At 39.1% G+C, this 15780-nt stretch overlaps 1 protein-coding gene across 3 annotated transcripts in view; it reads left to right on the forward strand.

The window, feature by feature from the left end:
* The window catches only part of CFAP92 (cilia and flagella associated protein 92 (putative)), a 121668-nt gene that overhangs the window by 87511 nt on the left and 18377 nt on the right, over positions 1-15780 (forward strand). For all 3 annotated transcript variants that reach the window (XR_012624758.1, XM_074836675.1, XM_074836673.1), the window contains exons 2-6: positions 4400-4702; positions 5411-5607; positions 6737-6944; positions 8334-8465; positions 11467-11551. Coding sequence is in view for 2 of the 3 variants with exons in the window: in XM_074836675.1 (XP_074692776.1) it covers positions 4432-4702; positions 5411-5607; positions 6737-6944; positions 8334-8465; positions 11467-11551 (893 nt within the window). In the remaining variant the exon portion in view is untranslated. The remainder of the gene's footprint in view (positions 1-4399; positions 4703-5410; positions 5608-6736; positions 6945-8333; positions 8466-11466; positions 11552-15780) is intronic.

A 15780-nucleotide genomic window follows, 5' to 3' on the forward strand; every position in this document is an offset into this window, starting at 1 on the left:
CCTTTCCAACAAAGTCATACTGTGATGTTATCGATCCTTTTAAAATTCTTGTTTCCGAAACAGTTGCTTTCAACAAAGAACTTCAGAGATGAGTTAAAATAATGTTAGTGGTGCAGGGTTGTTCTTGGCATGTTCTTGAAGTTACTTGCAACTCCAAAAATGGTGGGTGTTGTCTTTTTGTTTGTTAGGTCCAGCATATTGGGACAGCTCTGTGTATACAGTAAGACAAAGAAGGAAAAATGTAGTTGAACGTCCCTACCTGACATGCAGTTCTGCTCCTGCCTGCACCATGTTTTCATTTAATACTTACAGAGACAAGATTTTAGATGCACACATCCACTGAGTGTGTAGGTAATTCTGATAAACGGTGCAAAAGCCTGTAAAGATGTTCTATATGTTTAGTGACATGAAGAGCATATTGGGATGAGCATAATGCAGGGAGCCTTCCTAAGCTGCTGAACATAAGGAAAATGTCTATGTTAAAAATGGACGAGAACTGGTGCCTGGAGCCTCTCTTGCTGTGGAGCTGGTGGGAAGCCACTGGGATTAACAAAAGACCTTACCTAACTGCAACTTGGTTTTTATCCTGAGTGATATTACAATTAGATTGTGGTCTTGTCTTGGCATAAACTATTTATTTAAAGGGAAGAAACAACATGTTATGTAGTCTGCAGAGGAAACATCTGCAGTGCTTTGAATAACCAGGTGTTGTATTTGACATTTCTTAGCTATTCAGCATCTGGAACAGTTTTAAGGCTCTTCTACAGTAATTAGAAAAGAGAAATCTACTGCTTTCAACTTTTATTTAGTGGTGCCTATGGGGTAAATCTTTCTTTTTTTATGAACAGATTTTGGAGTAAATGGAGGGGGGAAAGTGGAAATTCACAAAGGGATGAGTGAGACCAGAATTTGGCTTGTAGTGCTTCAGTCAATGTTACTCCTGGCCTTCTGTTTCTCTAGCTGGCAAATTTGCCAGCAGTTCCTGTGCAGACTGTAGGGAGGAGGTGTGTTCTGAGCCTCTGCTACAAGATTTTGACTCCTGTTAAGAGTACATATCTAAATTACTTTGAGAATTATTTTCTCTCTAAAACATTGATGCTATCTTAATTTCTGCTGTAAATTAAACTGTAGATTCTCAGGATAAACATGTATTATTTAGATTTAGCCTTCTTAGAGCACTTTTTCTCCTGGATATTCCTAAATACCAGAGATTACTAAATCTGTGGGCACAAGTGAGGGAGTGGAGGTACAGTGACTGTAAGGAGCAGGTTCAAGGAGGGTGATGTAAGCTTCAGCCCTGGAGCTGAGACCCATTTTGTGTCCGTCTGGCCATTCCCATGACATCTAGAACCTGAAATCCCTGGAAAAACAGAATCAGTTTCCTTATGGGCAAGCTGGACGTCTTAGCATACAGTCCTCCAAAATGGCATGCTGGACAGAGTGCTGCAGAGTTAGATGACACAGAGAACGTGGGTGTCTCCTACTCTTTGTTATTTCTGAGGTTTTATGCACTTTGCTGAGGGTTCACAGCCCCGGCCCTTCGCCTGAAAGGAGTCGTGAGTATGAGTTTCTGGCCTGGTGGTTTGGGCTCTGCCAGCAAGCGGGGAGTGTGTGTCCTGTTCACTGCTTGCTGAGACTCTTTATGCACTTTCAGTAAACCACGGCAGATCTTAAGACTCTCTTTTCCTGTTGAGCTCAGCAAATCTCGACCTCCTGTCACAGCGGTACACCTGCAGCAGAAGGAGAGGCAAATGTCGCTGTGCTTTGGCTAACGTACAGCGCCGATGGTTAGCCAGGTCAGAAGGTGCAGCAAGGCCTCAGGGAAGGGAAGAAGTAGACGTGGGTCTCCTACCTGCCAGGTAAGCGAGCAGGCTGTGGAACTGGTTGTCTTGAGGAAGGTATGACACACTGTCCACAGCCTTTTATTTCCTCACAGCTGTGTTTAAAATGGCAGCATTGCAGTTTGGAGGCAGCCCAGCCTGGTGGGTTCCCAGCAGGTGTGTCTACAGCACTTTTGGTCGGAGGGCTGAAGTGGAAGACTGGCATCTGGGATTTGGGTCTTGATCTGGTGTGAAAGGAGCACCAAACTGTTGAATCATTTTTGGATTGGGAACCTTCTGGGCTTTTATGTGCTTTTCAGTTTTGTATGAAAAATTCAGGTGGTCTCATTGTGTTTGTCTGAAAGAGATTTACCAAACCCCGTGCATGAAGGCAGCGGCAGGTATGGGAATGGCACACTGGAATCTGTGTATTCCTTTGTTCATAGAATACACCCGGAAATGTTGAAGCAGTTATCCATCAGGAAAGTGTTTCATGACAATCATGTTTTATTCCACAGGCATTTTAATTTCCACTTAGCTGCTTTTTCGCAGACAATTGAGATGTCAGCCTGAGTTCCTAATGATGGGTTGTGAGACATAATCATGTGGGAAAACAAAGAGAACTGAAATCTGTGAAACAAATCGCCCCACCCTTTTTCACCACCCTTGTGTGAAATATTGTCAAGCTAAACGGACTAAAGAGGACTGAAATACTGAGCTGTTCATATGAAAAATAGGATGCGTGTTTTGTGTAGGAAGACAAAATATTTCATTATTATTTCATGTATAATTGTTGAATTAATCCTGTAATGGTTTTGCTGCTGTCTAACAAAGGGGAAGTTGATATGTAAGTTGTGTGTATATGGAATCTTAGTTATAGTTTAGGCAATCTCAGTCTCTGAAAAGGGAGTTAGTGAGTAACTGATGTGCCTTAATTCACACTACAGGTTGCTGCTCAGTGGTTCGGTGTGTTGATAATCCCGTATTACTGTCTCTGAAAAACATATCTCTTTTTGTTTCTGTCTGATTTATTTTTATTTCCACTGAGTCGTTTGGGTGATCGTGCTCTCCAAATTACTGAAAAGTGAATATGCTCAGACATTTTCTTGACTTGTTAGCTGCATGCATAATTAATTACAAACTACTTTGTCTCATTCCTTTGCCCACTCTACCATAAATATCATCATCCATGTTCAAGGCAACAAATTTATGCAGTGAAAAAAAAAATATTGCAAATGTGTGAAAGGGAGTGCGATTGTGGGGTTTTTTTGTTTTAATTCTAAATATAGAATGGCAAAGCTTACTAAATTTTCAAATTCATGCTTCATAAAAGTACAGAAGTGATTTGGACAGGTGCTGCTTAGGCTGCGAGCAGCCTGTTCTGCAGCTCTCTGTGCTGGTGCAGAGCCCTCACCCCTGCTGCTCGGTGGAAAAGGTGCCCACGCGAGGTGGCTGCTCCCGGCCGCGCCAGGCAGGGGTGGCATGGAGCTGGGCAGGGTGTGCAGGATGTGGAGGAAATGATAGAAATGGAGAAAAACACTTCAAAAGGAAAGTAAGGTGTAAGTATTTTTGTCAGGGAAAGCCTACAACGTTTGAAGCACACGAAGAGTCAGCGCTGAGAGGTGCAGATGCGCTGGTGAGATGTTTTTAATTAAGTTTCTGGGATAAACTACCAAAGCGGGAGGCTGCTGGAGCTAGCAGCCACGGACCAGCTTCTGGAACATCTGTGTGGACTGCAGCTTATTCTGCTTTAGCACAGCTCTATAAAAACCAGATCCCTGGTGTGAGAAGCCTGCTGGAAGGAGCTCTGGACAGCAGCGGCTCAGTGGCCAGCTCGCTGCTGTAGCAGCCACCAGTCTCTGTGCAGACTGCCCAGTCCCTGGGAGGGGACTGTCAGGTGGTAAGGCAAGGATGAGGTGAAGATGAGGTAAGGCCGAGGTGAGGCAAGGCCTGGGCTTGGGCTGGGGTGCAGCCTGTGGTGTGTCTCTGGGCAGCCGCTGCTGGTGGCACAGGCGAGGCAGTTCCTGGCAACGGAGCGGGGTGTTAACGCAACTTTGGTGGCTTGGGGAGCAGGCAGTCTCTGGTAGCAAAAGTTGGCACCCAAGTCCTGGCCCCTCTGTGGGTCTGGTGGCCACGGGCGAGCTGAGAGCCCTTGGTGGTGCCCCAGGCGGCTGCTGTTGCCATGTCGCTGAGCTGACACGCTCCCTCTGTGCTTAGCTGGAGGGGCTCCCCCTGCTTCCTAACAATAAACTCCTTTCAAAACTCAACTCTTCTCTGCAGTTAGGCAAGAAAACGATAGTTTAGAGCCTCAGCTGACGTCCCCTCTCTTCACTCTTTTGAGCTTTGCGTTGCTGTTTGGTGAACGCATTGTTACCCTGGCTTGTTGCTTGGAGACTTTTGTGTGGATTGTCCCTGCGCCCAGAAATGAATGCACTGGGTATGTGTGGTACGTACTGTGAAAACATTTTTGAAATGGGAATTTTTGGACCTCCTCATGCTATCCTTCCTTGCTCCTGCTTTGGTTGTAGTAGGGATTTTTATTTCAGCACTAAAATAAAGCTGTTTGTCTTGTTCCATAGGCTTTGAGTCCATTGTCTGACGGTACGTCAAGATGACAGAGCAAAAGCAGCATTCAAAGGCGGTGGAAGAAGAGGAGGTGGAGGAAGATGATAAAGAAGAGGTGACAGACTTGAACACAATCTGCTCTGAAAGCACTTTTGAAACTGAAAACCTAGAGGTGCTTGGGAGCGGTGGACATCTGACCCCAGAGGGTGAAAGCAGCAGGCTCCCCCCATCTGAAAAAAGTTCAGTGGAACTGGGTGGCTCCCATACTGTGACCTGCACACTCACAGTCTCACTAGCTGTCCCTGCCCTGCCTACAGGTAAGTACCTGAAACAGGTTTTCCTAAGAACCCTTCTTTTACAACTTCATAGATTTGTGTGGCAGAGTCCTGAATGGCTTAAGGAGTGGGACAGGGGAGCCTTTTATCATTGGGTGATTGTCACTAGTGACTGAAAACCTTTCCTGACTGCTGACTCCTCAGTAGTCACAGTTATTCAAGTTGATGATCTGAGCTGATGCTTATTAATCAGTCACTGCCTAACAATGAAAATAAAGGTGTTTTTTGGCATATATACTCAACTTGGCTAATTATGATTTTGGGTAGTTTAAAGGTGGTATTGTCGTTTTAGGAGAAGGTAGCAGCTGTTCAACAGATGAGCTATAATTCTCCTGTGGTGTACGGGTGTTTGGGTATGTCAGGAACAGGCGCTTTCAGCCTTCCCCTGAACAGTGTGGAACTCTATGGAATTTCTCTGAGTAACAGGACATATGTGCCTTGGGAATGGCAATCACTGGCTGTCACGCTGCAGGAAGTGAAGATGAAGCGGGGTGTTCCAGGAACTTTATGGACCATTACGGTGGTTAAACCTGGGTAAGAACTGCAGGGTTAGGCACTGGGGTAAGAGTTTCATGTTCACCAGTCATCTGTGTTCAATCAGTCATTTTTCTGTTGCCACACTGCTTGTTGCCATTTGGTCATTGCAGAGAGCATTAATTACCTTCCAAATAATTCTAATATTCTCTCTAGGACAAAATCAGAAGAAATCCAATCCCCCTGATATGCGAGGAAAGAGAATTCAAGTTGATGAATCAGGTTCTATTCCAAGAATGCAATGTTGCTATCACATTGAGTACTTCCTTCTGCCAGATGACCTCGTACCTAGAAAACTGGATTTGGTGTTGTTTGGGGTGGTCGCAAAACTATTTACAGAATCTAATTCTGAGGTAAAAGATATAATAAACCTAAGTAATCCAAAATATCATATATAGAAGGTGGGATAATGTTTTCAGATATGGAGTGATGTAATTGCATATTGTTTTAACAGCTGCTTAGGCCTTATCCGCACACACAGAGATATAGAACAAGAATCAGGGATAGAACTTGACTTGGCTAGTCCAGATCATCCGTAACTTATTACATTTATAGTAGGAGGCGTGGATTTCAGAGTATTTTATTTTTCTCTAGATTATCAGTTTACTTGAGATTATAGCTTTTATCTTTCAAGTACCACGATAATAACAGAATAATTTGAAGACATTTTATTAACAATGAATTAAAAAATTAAATTTATGCCTCTCATCTTTGTTGAGGAGAAAAAGATTTTCAAGGTACTTGAAAACTTTTGCAAGTTTTGTTTTGTTTAGACTCGTGTCTAACTGAATCCTGCGCATTCAAATCCAGGAATTTAAAAATTAGATATATTGTTTTGAATACACCTTGGTTTGTTAAGAAATTATTTCTAAAAAGTCGATGCTATAATAATTTTGTTTTTGATAGACTGACTGTTGGTTTTAAAGCAACCTGTATACTATCAGGTTTTGTCTTTGCACAACAGTCTTTCTAATGGCTGTCTTTGATTGCTTTGCACTTCTGAGTATCAACTTGATGTCTTTGTTAAAAAAAATGCACTTGCAAAGTTGCTGATTGAAATGTGTTATGTTGGCAACTCTGATGAGTGCTTTGTTCTTACAGTTTAGCAGCACATATATGTGAAGTTTAGTGCTGGTCCTTTAATTTTATAAATACCAATTCAGCATTTTAAAGTGTATATATTTGCTTTTACAGTATTCTGTTAAGTCTTCAGTCCACAATCTCATGCTGAGCAATAGCTTAATTACTGTTTGTTCTTATCTCAGGTCTTCATTTCAGATCTTGACTTGGTAAGACTATTTTGTCTGAATCCAACAAAATATGCTGCTCTGACACAGGAAGGGGGGTGGGGAGTGTCATGTAAGACCCAGCACAAGCTGGAGAAATAAAAAATGTACAGTTTGCGAGCAGTGGTGATAGTGGTCAGCATGTGAATACAAGTTCTTCAGGTCCTGTAAAGATTTTCATCTTTTGTTTTAATAGGCTATTACACCATGGTTTGAAAATGACAAGATGTGGGTATCATGGAATCATAGTGTTGATATCGATGTCACTAATGAATATGTAATAAAACTAAGAGATCACAAAATAATTTTAAAAATCTGGGATACCAAGAACAAAGTTTCCTCAAAAGTGAGGCATAGTAAACCAACAATTGCTTCTTCACTAGAAGGGGATGCAGAGGATGTTGGTAAGTCTAATGCAAACAGACACGTTTTAAAACATGTGGAAATTGTGACTGCACCTATTGATAAGTTATTGTTGAGATTATTTGACATTCATATGTTATTCCCACTAAAATAACTTCCACTTGTTGTTTTAATGAATGCATGAGTCAGTCTGAAAATTCTGATGGCAGAAAAATATAATTAGCCCTATAATCTGAACCTTTGAAAACTAGCAAGTTATTTGAGGTAGTAATGTGGTATAATGAATGTATTCCTTTTTCAAAGATGGATTTTTCTTTTTATTTTCCTGAGAAGTAGGAAAACCTGTACAGCCACATTTTTATGCGGTGCATCTTTCCGTTTCATCTTCTTCCCCTTGTTGTCTCCCACAACCTCATAACTTGACTCTATCCCTAAATTTTGGCCACACTAGCTTGAAGGTCAGTGGTTTCAAAGACAGTTATTTTATAATTTATAGTTAATTTTTACTAGTTGAGTTAATTTAATTAGAGGAGAGACCTTGTTAGGGCTGTTACAGACATGTATGAAATGAGATACTGGTCCTTAATAAATACCAGAGAACTAAGCATGAGATGAAGCCTATAGGAAATGGGGTATCCTTTGTTCTGATATCCTGAAACTACTGTTAAAATTAATTTTAGTATTAAAATATGCATTTTTTTTAGTAAAATACTGTGATTGTTCTCTCTTTCCCATGTGTATCAGTGGATAGAGATTTGGTGAGGTTATAAAATTTAAAATGCTAGTTAATAAAGGGTTGGCTTTCTTTTGATTGAACTGATACCAAGAAATCACATGTTTGCTCAGATATGGTGGGGTTTATCAGCAAACAGGCTTTGCAATTGATGGAAATTTCTGACAGCATTTTGTTTTGCTCTTTAAGGTAGGTTGAGCACTTGAGTAGCTGTTGTTGAAGAATGGAGGCTTGTTTGTAGTTCAGTGTTTTCTCAAGAGCAGCTGTACGTTTTAGCCACAGAAGACAAAGGTTTAGAAGCTTTTCATCCCGAAGCTGTATGCTTTCAGAGGAGTCTGTATGGTGAAGTCCCCTCAGCTCACTGCCAGGGCTGTTTGCCTTCACTGCAGGCTCAGTATTCTGGGACTTCCCACTAGCCTCAGCTGCCCCAATATTTTCTTCTGAATATGTATTGTCGTGCAGCACACAGGGAGAACATTTTATGTTAGATTCTTCTGTGGACTTTGAGATAAATCTCAGTAACTCTAGTGATTTTCATCTCCAGACAAACAGAATTGAAGTCTACAAGTGGCTTCTTATAGATACTAGGAAAAAAGGAAGTGCCATAGGAAGATCATTGCTCAAAATTTGAGTGACCCAAACAGACTAAGTAATGAATTCTAAATCAGGGAGTTTATTTTAATTTTTTTCCTGATAGGTGGGGTAAAACACACAGTGCTATTGCAGAGGAAATTCTTTGAAGAGAGTCAGCCAGCACCCAGCTGTACAAAAATCAAAGCAGCAAAAGAATCCAAGGCACAGGAGGAGTCTTCAGGCCTTCCTGTTGAAGGTAGAACAATATGGGAACTGGAACTGGCTTATGGGTGAAAAGGGAGGGGGAGTGCAATGGCCCCTTGACTAACGGGCGATCAGGAACAGGGCTGGTGAATCTGCTGAGGGAACAAGGTGTTGTGGGAAGACTGAAGGTATAGTTAGAACAAGTTTTTAATAGCTTTGGAATTGAAATGGGACAGAAGAGGGATTTAGCTGGCTCACAGAAAGTTTTCAAGGGACACTAGAAAAAAAAGCATCAGGCTTTTCTGCTGCTTCGTGTTTTTAAGTGATTGCATTAACATCTAGAGCCATGACTATAACATAGGTTCCCAGATTCTTGCTGTTTCTCTGCTGTTGGCAGAGAATCTAGTAGCAAAATGTCAAGTTTCCTTTGAATTGCTAGTTCATGGAGAAGTATGAAAGTTTATTCCTGACACTGGTGGGATCCCAGCTGTATGCAGTTTTGTAACCTGACCTTGCCTTGTGCCAGTAGGGAAACTGCTGCAATACTGCTGCAGGTAACAACAAAATCTGGCCTTGTTTCAAGTTCTTCAGCTAGTGTCAGTGTTATTTGTAGCCACATCTTCTTAAACCCTGCTGCTGCTTTCCTTGTCCCTTCTGGAGCCCTGTTCAGGTCTGCTGACCAGCAAGCTGGGATTTCTCTGCACCTGGGCCCTGCTGTGCCCAGAAAGCACATGGTACCATGTTACAGTGCCTGGCTGGAGACCAGGGGGGTTGAGAGCTCACAACAGCAACTGAAATCAAGAGCAAATGAATGAAAACTTAATTAGTGAAAGTTAAAATAAATTTATAATGCTGAGAGTTCTGAAAAAAAATTAGGTCCTTGGCTTTCCAGCTGGGCTACCAAGGTTAGTGGAAACCTTTTTCCCTATTTTTTTGTACTTCAATTTTCAGTCTCCACAATGAAGATAATACAGAAATTATTAAAGTTGAGAAAGCAAAAAGATACTTTAGCAGTGAGTGTTACAGAACTCTCTAGGAGTACTTCAGTAATTCTTTTGCTACACCAGGATTACTCCTTGGATACTTTGTAAGAAATGACACCAGCACCCGCACTGTGCAGCAAGGAAAAACCTTACTTTTGAAATATTCTTTTATTGAACAGCACAATGAACAATAGTGTGCGACCTGGGACAGAGGAAAAATGTGTTTAATCATCATCTGAGATCTTGGATACATATATGTAGCAAAGGGCTGAATTCAAGAGGCACAGATCATTTATTTTGAAAATTTCTGCTTTTAGGCAGTTGGCCTTGCAGTTTAATAGTTGTTTTCATAGAATGTTTTTATGAACAAAAAAAAATCTAAAAAGTACTGGAAAGGAATTATTATGAAACTCTATATTCTGACTTCAGTTATCTTGTGAAAATGCAAATAAAATGTTTGGTTTTCTTTGGGTTTTTTCCCCTAATTTTAGATTTTTATGGTGAAAATGAAACTAACAACTAGATCCTTCCTCTGTGTTATGTCTGTGGTTTTGTTACATCTACAAACAAAAATGGACTTGCCAAATATTTAGATAGAATAATCCAAAGGAAAACCTTGTTACTGCAGTAAGGCACTGGGGATTCAGCAGATAATGTGATTTCCTCCTATATTAGTATCTGATGCAGTGCTGCTTACATTATGTTGGGGAGCACTGTGTCACCAGCTTCGGTTGTTTATTTTTAAATCTTTTTTTTTGTTGTTTTTTCTAATGATTAATGACATGCGCCATCAAAGTAGGAGTAGATTAATTCCTGGGGTAATTAGGCTGGCAGAATACATCTGTGTTTTGGTAGTAGTGCCATCTAGTGATGGGCCCAGAGAGGATCGATGGACCAAACATTGAATCTGCAAAGGTAGAAAGTGTGTCCAAGGAGATAAAGGACAGGAACATGGCTTCTGATTCAGATGAACAGAAAAATGCCAGCGTTTTGCCTACATGCTAACCCATTCTGTGTTAAGGAAGAAAGGAATGTCCTGAAGATCTCTTGATATTTCTTTTTATTGACTTTGAAAAACTGTGTGCACTATTGAGTGTACCAGTACTTGTGCTCTGTGAAACAAGAAAGTTGTTACAGTTTCTCAGTATCCTGTTTATAGCCAGGTAAAAACCTAATATTGCATTGCTCCATCTTTGCTTACTTCCAGATAATGCCAAATTTTGTTCTTTATTGTGTGGAACATATTCAGCTATTCAAGTGCAAATTCTCCTTGCCATTCATACAATGTTGATTTGCTCTAATCTCACTGTAATTAAGACCTACATCTCACTGCAATTAAAGCATTGTGAGGCTAAGTGTTGAGTAATTAGCACTGAAATCTGTGACTGTAGAGTGTTTTTCTGTAATAAAATTACATTTGAAGACAGTTAGGTGTAGTATACCATGCTTCTGGCATATATAAAACATTGACTAGATATCTGGACATTTCTTCACATCGTGTAAGAGATCTGGACACTGGTAACATTCCTTTTTTTTTTTTTTTTGCTTGAGTATTCACTAGAATAGAAATTGGAACAGTTTATTAAAATAAAAAAGCAAAAGTAAGGTATTATTTCTTATGTATAGTCTTTCATGCATTAAGATACATTACTGACATCAGTACCTACTTAAGTACAGATAGGACATTCAGCACTAACAAAATATCATTTGGATGTTCTCATCCCATTTTAATTACTTGTTAATTCCTATTTTTGTTTTAAATAGCAGCATGATAATTACCATGGAACTTATCTTTCTAGGAAATAAAGTATGACTTCATAATATTTTAGTTGCTCTGGATGATCTCTCAAAGTCCCTCAAAAAATAGTTTATATCTTAGGCTTATTCAAACTCATCCTGTACATGGAGACAAAGATTAAATGGATCGTGGTTTTTGAGTTACAAATACAGCTTGCATAAGACTTCTCATGAGGTTTTCCTAGAGCTTTATGGATGCATTTTGTTAGTCTTGTCGAAGTTATCAAAACATGCGAATACTTAATAACGAGTGTAAAACCTGTTTTAATTCAGCAGAAGCAGCTGATCTGAATGGACCAGAAACATCTGATTCTGGTTTGCCACATCCATCAAGGACAGATGACTTAGATACGGTGAGGTAAGAATGTTGCACTTGCATTGGGAAATGTTCATGTGTTAAAAATACAGTTGAATATATGTAATTGTTGTTCAGTGTGTATGGTTTTTTAAAATGTTTTATAATTACACTGTGGTTTTAGAAGTGGTTTACTACTGCTTTTCTCACCCATGCCTACTGATTATAGGAAAGGACCAAAAGCATCAAGATCCCCATTAATACATCAAGCTTGTTAATAGTATATTTGGGGTGAAGTAGCTGTTTATGAAATTATTACATAAAATAACAAACTTTGCTCGGCTTACTTGTTTGTGCATGTTTTTTCTTCTGTTCACTTGTACCTTGTGACTTCACATAATTTGTGGAATAAGATAGTGTCAGTGAGAGTAGATGGAGGAAAAACTAGGAGTGACTCTACTGCTAGTTAGTTGCTCAGCTGAAAATCTTAGAAAGTGGCAAAAGTGAGGAGTGGTGGTATTCAGGGTACCTCATTCATTTTGAAAGGTTGAAGGTAGCATCAACAGTAACAGTTGCTAGCAGAGCAGGCTTTGCTGGCTGATGAGCTCAATGGATCAGCTCTATAACTCTGAGTTTGTATTGGGTCAAATTATCATGAGGTAAACTTCTAAAGCAATTAAGGTAATCCTGAGTGTTTACTGCTGTAGTAGCATAGTTCTCTATTTGTTCTGTTCTGCTTTTAGGAACAGTTATTCCCTCTTTTGGTTTAATAAGTCATTTGTTTTAATAGTTTTCTGTGGCAACTTTCTAACAATTAGCATGTAACTCTAAAACTGTAGAAAAGATTAGAGCGTTCAAGACTTGAGAAACTATAACATTTTAGAAGATTCATATTTTCTTGGGTATTATTCATAATGGAAAACTTGAAATAGAAATGAATCATGAATAGGGTGTATCTCAAATACATCATCCAGAATGTCATCTAAAAAATATAAACGCTTAAAAGACTTTCCAAGGTTCCCATTTTGTTTCTAAAAACTTAATTGGTGATAGTACAAGATAACGAATCCACTCCTGTATTCTATGATGTACTTGCTAATTTTATGCTGTTATGTAAGTTTAAGAATTTCTCCTGGGCAAGATTTAGTCAGATTGTTACTCTGCTTAAAACATAATGAAGTCAATGAAAGGACCCTTAATGCCTTCAGCACAAATTTATGAACTCAGCTTTAAGGATGAATGTTTCTGAGTATTTTGTACATGGTGAGAACAGCACTATTTCTGATGAGTGCATCTGTAAGTGAGCCTTGCAGTTCAAATCATACGGGTTTTGTGTTGCAGAAAGAAAAAATGCATTTGTAGAGATGAAGAAAATCAGCAAGAATGTTGAATTGCACATGGAAGCAAAATCTTTATTTCAGATAGTTTTCATTTAAGTACAAAACCATATTAAAAAAACCTATTTTCCCAACATTTAGAAAATCTTGCTCTAAGTTCCTCGCCTGTATTCTTTGAGCTGCTAGAGACTGAATGCTTCTTTAACAAAGGTGCTGTATTGTAAGATTTGAGAGAATCTTGATTTTTAATCAATGCCTTGTTACATAATCTTGCATAATTCTTGGTTTGCTGCCTGTTCTGGTTTTAACAGTCCTCAGTTCCTCGTTTGTAGACTAAATGGACACTTCCTGTTCATGTTCACCATGTTATGGCCTTTGTTAATTGAGCTATTTCCTTCTGCATTGTGTTTTTGAATAGGAAAGTAAATACCATGTGATTGCAGGATAAAGTAAAATGAGGCCCTCTGAAGCTTCATAACTGCTAGAATCAGTTGGACTAGCATGTTTATATCTTACATATCTTGCTTGTGATAACAGAAATGAAATGAAAAAACAACCTTTGGAATGGGATTTTGTTTGTTAATGGCTTATGGGAGGAGATACTCAGTGCAAATGTGAGTTGGTATTGTTGAAACTACGGAGTTTTACTCCAAAAATAGCATTGATGAAATGTTTCTCCGTACCTGAGAATGTGAGTTGTTGCTGCTTTGTGTCCCACGAGCGCGTCCTTTCTGCTCAAAGATGGGTGTCCACCTTGTGTAAGGTTTAATGTAGAACCCCAGGGCATTACCTTACTTTGGACTTGCTCCACATTTTGTAAGCATCTATATTGATGAAGTATGAGGATATCTGAAGGATATTTGAAGGATATTTGTCTGACATGTAGTTCCTGATGCTGTTGCAGTTCCCTTGCATGCATTTATACTATCTGTCATGCCAGTGGATGAAACATGAATAGATGAGATCAGTATTTTGAAAAATTAAGAGTGTGTGTTTAGTCTTCATGCAGACTTAGCTTTCTATACAAATTAATTGGACCAGAAATAATTTTGGGGTAGAAATATTCTAGTAGTTTTCTAAAACCCTCCAAAATCATTACTGGTAACATATTATAGAGGTGTTGCAGTCTAATGACACAAGAGCTATGTAAGAATATCAGGATATTAGTTCTTCTGGAGAAATTTACCTGTTCAAAGTGAAGCTCAAACAGGATAAAATGAATTAAAATTGCATCCTTACGTACATCACTGTTGCTCTTTCATGTACCTGAATGTTCTCATTCCACCTGTATTGTGACTGTGGTGGCGTTTCTTTCTAGCTTCAAAGAACTGTTATGGTAATGATCGTGCCTTGTGGAGGGCTAGTGAGTTACCTGACAAGTAGCCTACATGTTTACTCTAAAAACAAATCTGAGATTCAGGAGGTTATATTTTACCAATTTTACTGACAAAGTTTTGCTGCTCCTTTGCACACCTGGAAAATCTTTTTTTTTCCAAAGAATCAGTTTTCTTCCCTCATTTTGTGTCAAAAGTCTGCAGCCAGGAAATATGATAGTCACAATAATTGTATGCTGCATTTCGTCTCTCAGATTGGTTCCAGAAAAATTCTTAATAGTGCTATAAATGCCCACATATGATCTGATATCCTCTATGCTTTTTCAATCTGCAGTGGGGAGGTTTCCAACAAATCCACCATGTTACCTCCGTGAACTCCACACTACAGCTTCCTTCATTTATTCCCAACACCTGGAGGTTCCTATCTATAGTGATGGTCTCTAGGGTCTCTGACTCTTTGCAGTGATTTTTTTTTTTTTTTTTTTTTAATTAAGGCAAATGAAACAGACTTCTTGTTTTTAGTTTTAGCAGGTCTGGTTTTTTCATAGCATGATGGTTTATAAAACCTCATGTAAACATTTTTATTTGGATTTTTTGTTCCCAAAGCAATTATTTTGACAGTCTGTCATTCGCTACTTACTTAATGTTACATATATTAACAATTTTGACAGTGTTTTATAGGAATACAGAGATCTCAGAAAGCTGTACTTTTAATGTTGATCACTTTTAGTGCTGCAAAACCACACAACCAACCTTCTCTCTCCCCACTCCCAGCTATTATTATGATCCTTTTTGAAACATCTCTGAGGATAGGTAGAGTTATTTGGGAAATGCTTGGCTTAGTCTGGGTAATGAATTATTATTTTTAGTGCTATAAACATACATTGCTTCAAGCTTCACAGCCACAGTCTTGATTTGTTGCTCACTGCATGGATGCCTGTCTGAATTAAACTAATGTTTGTGAAGCAGCTGAAGAACTTAGACCTCTGAGATTAAAATTCCTGGGAGGAGAAGGAAGAAAGGATGTTTGAAGAATTTAGTGCCAAGGATAAAGGGAAGATGTTGCACATATTAATAAATCTGAGAGAGAACTCCGTAGAATATGATAATCTGGAGACAATACTGAACACCAGAAAGCCTTAAAGCAATCCTTATGAGAAGCTATGGGGGTAGTAGTCAGGGGGAGTTGGACTTGGTGTCCCAAGCATATAATACTAGTCACACTCAGAGGTGACTAGATGACGTGGAGTTCTTGTACTCTGTGTTACTAGCAATAAAATGTTTGTTAGATTAAAGTCTTAAAAAAAATAAATGAATGTCATAATACATGTGTAAGAGTAGACTGCATGCATCTGTCTACATATATTGAACTATAGTTATTTCATTACTAAATATTGTACCTCTCAAAATATCATCAAATGTCTTTATTTTCAAACTGCTATTATTATAAATCACACCTATAAAGCTAAGCAGAACAGTGACCAGGTTTTGTGACTACTGATGTAAAAATTTCTTGGATGGACACTGTATTTTTTGAACTGCATATAAAATGCTGCAACCAATTCTGTCACCCCGTTGTGAGGAATCTTTAGGGCCGAATCTGTTCTTCACAGATAAAACA

Source organism: Strix aluco, chromosome 11 (assembly GCF_031877795.1).
Source record: "Strix aluco isolate bStrAlu1 chromosome 11, bStrAlu1.hap1, whole genome shotgun sequence".
Classification (NCBI taxonomy): domain Eukaryota; kingdom Metazoa; phylum Chordata; class Aves; order Strigiformes; family Strigidae; genus Strix; species Strix aluco.